This window comes from Saimiri boliviensis, chromosome 9 (genome assembly GCF_048565385.1).
Source record: "Saimiri boliviensis isolate mSaiBol1 chromosome 9, mSaiBol1.pri, whole genome shotgun sequence".
Taxonomy (NCBI): Eukaryota; Metazoa; Chordata; class Mammalia; order Primates; family Cebidae; genus Saimiri; species Saimiri boliviensis.
The window spans coordinates 42,801,423-42,807,418 of record NC_133457.1 but is presented as its reverse complement, the minus strand read 5'-3'; the positions used below and the strand labels follow the sequence as shown (position 1 = coordinate 42,807,418).

Genomic DNA, 5,996 nt, shown 5'->3' with positions numbered 1-5,996 from the left:
CACCAGCCAGTTCCAGTTGATCACCATCATAAGAAGAAGGATCCATGTCACACAAGAGTCCAGTCTTATCACATACTCTCATTTTTCATGAAAGTCAAGTAACCCTGAGTTTTTTTGGTGTGAAATCTCCCTATTTTTACATTTTGGCTCAAAGTTTGTAAAAACACTGTGGAGTCCAAATAAAATATGTCTGCAGACCAGAGCTAGGCTTCAGACTACCAGTTTGGAACCTGCCATGGGAAACAATAATATCTGGGAAGCACAGAGGTACCCCAGTGTTTTAAAGTGGGCAGCGGGCTGTTGAATTCACTTTACTATTGTTGTATTAGAGAATAGTCAGAACATTTCAATATCTTGAGCACCAAGACTCATCTGAATGACTTCTTTTTCTTGAGGAATAAATCTCACATTATAAAAAACAACGCAGCCAGGCGCGGTGGCACAGGCCTATAATCCCAACACTTGAGAGGCCGAGGTGGGTGATCACCTGAAGTCAGGAGTTTGAGGCCAGCCTGACCAACATGGAGAAACCCCGCTTCTACTAAAAATACAAAATTACCTGGGAGTAGTGGTGGATGATGAGAAGCAGAGGTTGCTGTCAGCTGAGATCTCACCATTGCACTCCAGCCTGGGCAACAAAAGCAAAACTCTGTCTCAAAAAACAAAACGAACAAAAAGCAATACAGGCAGCTTTTGTCATCTCCTAGCTATGGCGCACTGTAAACAGAAAAGAACTTCATTTGCTCATTTTTTTTCCGGGGAGAAAAAGATTCACAGAACATTGTTTTTCTTGGTTCAAATTAGAAGTCCTAACTTGAAGTAGCTAGACGCTGCAGAGAGGTCGAGAGTCTGGATTGCGTGTGCCTTGGTGCTTTCTCCCCTCTGTAGCTGGGACAGAGAGGACAAGAAGTAGTATGGTGTCTACATGGTGAAAGAAAATGAGAAGATGAAAACTGGAATGAGGTATTCAATTATACTAATGTTGGCAAATAGCTCTGAGGCTGGTATCATGTAGTCAAAACATCTGGATGAGTCACTGAAACTGTCAGACCTTAGACAATAGGTGGTGCGTGAATGTCATGCAAGTACTGTTTCCACTTATAGATGCGATGCCTTTCTTCTCCTTTCTTAATTCTTTCAATCAACACAAGAGCACAGCATCACTTGGGTTAGTACTCCTGCATGATGAGTCAGGGACCCATGGAAGCGTTCTATCCGTTTTATAACTCCAAGGTGCCAGACCATTTTCACTAATTCCTTGAATTAAGTAAAAGCTTACAGCCCATGTGTAACCCTCATGCTGTCTAATTTTAACTGAATAGGTTACACAGCACTGAGAAAGCTGGCACCTTGTGTGTTGTGGCACTAACCGTTAGCGATGTTTGGCCAAGTGCAGCGGCTCATGCCTGTAATCCCCGCATTTTGGGAAGCTGAGGTGGGCAGATCACTTGAGGTCAGGCATTCAAGACCAGCCTGGCCAACATGGAGAAACCCTGTCTCTACTAAAAACACAAAAGTTTGCTGGGCGTGGTGGCACACACCTGTAATTCCAGCCACTTAGGAGGCTGAGGCAGGAGAATCACTTGAACCTGGGAGGTAGAGGTTGCAGTGAGCCATGGCACTCTAGCCTGGGTGACGAGACTCCATCTCAAAAATAATAATAATAATTAGCAATATTCAAGGTCACATAACAAATGCATAGAAAGGAAATATTGATTAAATAATGAGAGAGGCTGGGCACGGTGGCTCACACCTGTAATCTCAGCACTTTGGGAGGAAGAGGTAAGTGGATCACCTGAGGTCAGGAGTTCAAGAGCAGGCAGGCCAACATGGTGAACCCCCATCCCTACTAAAAATACAAAAAAAAATTAGCTGGGTGTGGTGGTGGGCACCTGTAACAGCTACTCAGAAGGCTGAGGCAGAAAAATAGCTTGAACCTGGGAGGCGGAGTTTGCAGTGAGCTGAGATTGTGCCATTGTGCTCCAGCCTGGACAACAGAGCAAAACTCGGTCTCAAAATAATAATAATAATAATGAAGAGAGAAATGAATATAAGTACAGCCTGCGTTTAACTTCTTAGGCAGAAGAAGGCAATTTTGTTGTTTTTAAACGCATAAATGTCATGCTAATGGGTACTGCAAACTCAGTACCCAACCTAAACATATCATTTGACCGTGAATCTAGTGCCTTAATGAATAGCCATGATTTTTAATTAGTCTATCAGTTATCTGTGTAGGTAAATGAGTATTGGACGTTACTTATATTCTTTAAGTCTCCCAAATTTGTATTCTTGGACTCATCTTTGTATCATCGCCATCTCCAAAAATACCAGGATACCAAGGCCTGCCAATTGTGACCTCGATCTGCCTTGCCAGTCTGCTGTGCCCTCCTCAGCCTCTCAGCTAACATCCTGCCCCAGTGCTTCTCAAATTTTAATTATATAGACAAATCTCCTGGGGGTTTTGATAAAATCTATATTCTGGTGTCAATCCTGTTGCTCCAGAGATAGTTTGAGTAGCAAGGACCCAGGATACGTTTTTCAAGAACAGTCTCCTCCCCACCCTACTCTCAATTCTCATCTTTTTGGCCCTTCAGGGTGAGTCTCTGCCTTCCAGCCCTTCGTGTATCCCACTGGTTACAAGATAAATGTTTTCTAAGTAGTCTTCTGATTGTTTCAGAAGGAATCCAAGTCCCTTAGAGGCAGAGACTCAAGGCTCTCCAAGGATTCAGTAGGGAAGTATTGATTATTTGACTCTGCCGGAAAAGGTCTGCTAAAAAAGCAAACCTGGCAAACCTTCTCCCAAACTCCCCATTCTCTGTGTAGTTTTTTTTTTTTTTAGTCATGATCTGTGCTGCCAATATGATACCAGCCCTAAGGGATTCTCTGTCTGCTGCCACTTTAAAACCCTCATCTGGGAATGGACAAAAGGCTTTTTTTCTTGGTTATACTTAGCACAAAAAAGGCAGGGGGAAAAGAAAGTGGTGGTAGAAGTTCTTACGGACATTATGAGCATCAGATCCAAGAATCTGATCTGAAGGCAGTAGTACACTCCAGCCCCGAAGCCTGGCATCATTTCTCAGGATGTGGTCTGACTTTCCCTTCTAACTCCAACTTTCATTATGATTGCCATCATTTTATTTCTAGCATTCTGGAATCTGTTTCCCCAACAATGAGACCCAGATATAAGTCCTCTAGACACCCCATGTTCTTCCACTAAGTTGCTTTGCAGTTGGAGGGTATTTATGGCCAAGGCCAGATGGCAGACCAGCAAATAATCTCATTCCTCCTGGCCCACCTTTGCCCACAGAAAAGCATTTTGTGATCCAGATGAGATCTATCTCTCCATATACCAAAAAAAAAAAAAAAATGGTTTTGTCTACATATATAAAATGATCATAGTGATGCCTTAACCATAAAGTGTCTAACATATTTAAGACCCAAATTATCAAACCCTGATTAGAGCGGAGTTCTCACTAGGCATGTCAGGCATAGTGCCTAAAACTCATGATGCTTTCAGGGAACCAATAAAAATGTTTTAATTGTAATTTCTTTTAAACTTGGAAGAAAAATAAATACAATAATATGAATATGATAATAAAAGCCATCTGGATTACGTTCAGTTTATACTGATATAGTCATAAAGTAAAATTTTAAATGTTTTTGGAAGGAAGGAACCGACCCATGAAGGTGAAAGTGCCTAGAGCGTGTGAAAGTCATAATGCAACCCTGACTATAATCTGAGAATCATTCTCTCTGAGAGAGATCCTCAGAATTTATCAAAGCCCTCTGGCTGACTGTCAGGGTCTTCCACGAGCTGGCCTCACCCCACGTGTATAAACTGTTTCTAATTTTCCTCTGGTTGGGCCTTCTTGCCAAACTAGCTGGTTCTTCTCCAACTATTATTTAGGGGAGAGACCCAAGTCAAGCTTTCTTTCGTTAATATGTCTTTATTCATGTCTTTTTCCACATTCGGAAAGCTTTCTACCCTACTAATGCAAACTCTACCCGTTTTAATCCCACCTTCTTTCATGAGGCCTTCCCTAACTACAGCTGCCTACATGGATCCATTTTATTTTATTTTATTTTATTTTTTTAACAACTGGTAGTCAATTATTAAAATAGTTGATTTATGCATGTGCAATGGTGACTTCCACCTCCACTCCTGGCTCAATACTGATGGAAGTAATCTGCTCAACAATCTCAGAAGGATCGTGCAGGTCAATGAGTCGCTTGTAGATTCTCATCTGGAAACGATCCCACGTCTTAAAATCTTCACCACAAGGAGTTTTTCTTGTAGTGAATCTCAGAGTCCTGGTAGGCATTCGAACTGGTCCTTTCACTTTGAGATTCTTTTTCTGTGCTCCTCTGATCAAGTCAGCACACACCTTGAGGGATTTTACCTTGCGGGTCGCTACAGTGATTCGAACTCGGTGACTTGCCACCTCCGGCTGCACGGGTGTTTTTTCCATATCCTTAAAAGCCATGGCGGCTGCGTGGCTTCCTGACCGACTTGTTCCTCTGTGAGAGCAAACAGCGGTGAGTCAGGAGCAGGAGCCTGCGGAAACCCCATCTTCCTCAAAGAGCACCCAAAAGCGCTGTCAGAGTTTGAGGAAGTCTTAATTTTCCATACGTGCCAGAATACAGGCAAACACAGGTGGGAAGCAATCACCCATTTCTCTATGAGAAACTGCCTCCACCAAAAGAAAAAGAGATTTGGCCAGTTTAACTTTATAACTTTTTAGTCATGTTGATGAAATAGGCAAATGTCCATTACAATTTAAATTAACTCGAGTATATTAATTTAAATACACAAATGTTTTTAACATAGCGATTGATATAAAACCATATCTTGATTTAGAAAAACTGCTTTTTGTTCTTCTATCACATTCGGTGAGACAGTTTAAATAAAACTCCTAGCTGCAACTTAAGTTCTCAGTCGTCACTAGGCCACATTTTGAGTCATCAACTGCAGTGTTCAGATGATGTCATTTTCACTTCCAGCTAAGTTCTTTACTTCCAGATTAGCAGGATTTCATTTTTGAAATCCTGTATTTGACTATTGCTAGAAAATTTATCCCAAGCTGCAGGTAGCTATTCACATATTAGGACTACTTGCTTATGCTTGTGATTTCCTCAATGTAATTACGGAATTGCCTTTTTTTTTTTTTTTTTTTTTTTTTTTTTTAAATCTTGCTTTAAGCTCTCTTCTTTTTTTTTGAGACAGAGTCTCCCTCTGTCACCCAGGCTGGAGTGCAGTGGTGCATCTTGGCTCACTGCAACCTCTGCCTCCCAGATTCAAGCTATTCTCCTGCCTCAGCCTCTCGAGTAGCTGGGATTACAAGCCTGTGCCACCACGCCCAGCTAATTTTTTGTACTTTTAGTAGAGACAGCGTTTCACCATGTTTGCCAGGATGGTCTCAATGTCCTGACCTCATGATCTGCTGCCTCAGCCTCCCAAAGTACTGGGATTACAGGTGTGAGCCACCATGCCCGCCCTAAACTATCTTCTTTGTAATACGGCCAACATCTTTAACTGAGAGGCTATAACCTTTGGAATAATTACTATATCTTTGTTAAACCTCTGCATTCCTTTTTGAAACAACTTTATCACTTGATATCTATAAACATGTCAAGCTAGTATTGATTGAAGTGGTTTCTGGTTAATAGTTGTTCCCCATCAATAATTTGTTGTTCAAAATGAAGTCATTGAGACAGAGCCCATGATGAGAAAGACTTACAAGGACTAGAATTTCAGTCCACTTAATTCCTTTTCTGAAAGATAATTTAGGGGGTAAGGTTTTGCTTTGTATTTGAACCTATCCGTATGTCCTACCATCTAACTATAATTCACAATTTGCTAATTATTTCAGATATATTGGTCTTTTCTCTCCCATCCTCAAATAGATTGCTTTTATTTTCCACTTTTTAATGATAAAATTTTAAAACATATGCAAAAATAACAGACCCTAGCTTAAGGAGCCAAATGTACCAATAAC

The 5,996-nt window shown here is 41.2% G+C and overlaps 1 protein-coding gene across 1 annotated transcript; it reads right to left on the bottom strand.

Annotated features, from left to right (window-relative positions):
* Positions 1 to 4,127: 4,127 nt before the first annotated feature.
* On the bottom strand, positions 4,128 to 4,484 carry LOC101029388 (small ribosomal subunit protein uS10-like). Its single transcript, XM_039480332.1, has one exon. It carries the CDS (start codon positions 4,482 to 4,484, stop codon positions 4,128 to 4,130), a length of 357 nt encoding a protein of 118 aa, XP_039336266.1.
* Between the last annotated feature and the right edge of the window lie 1,512 nt (positions 4,485 to 5,996).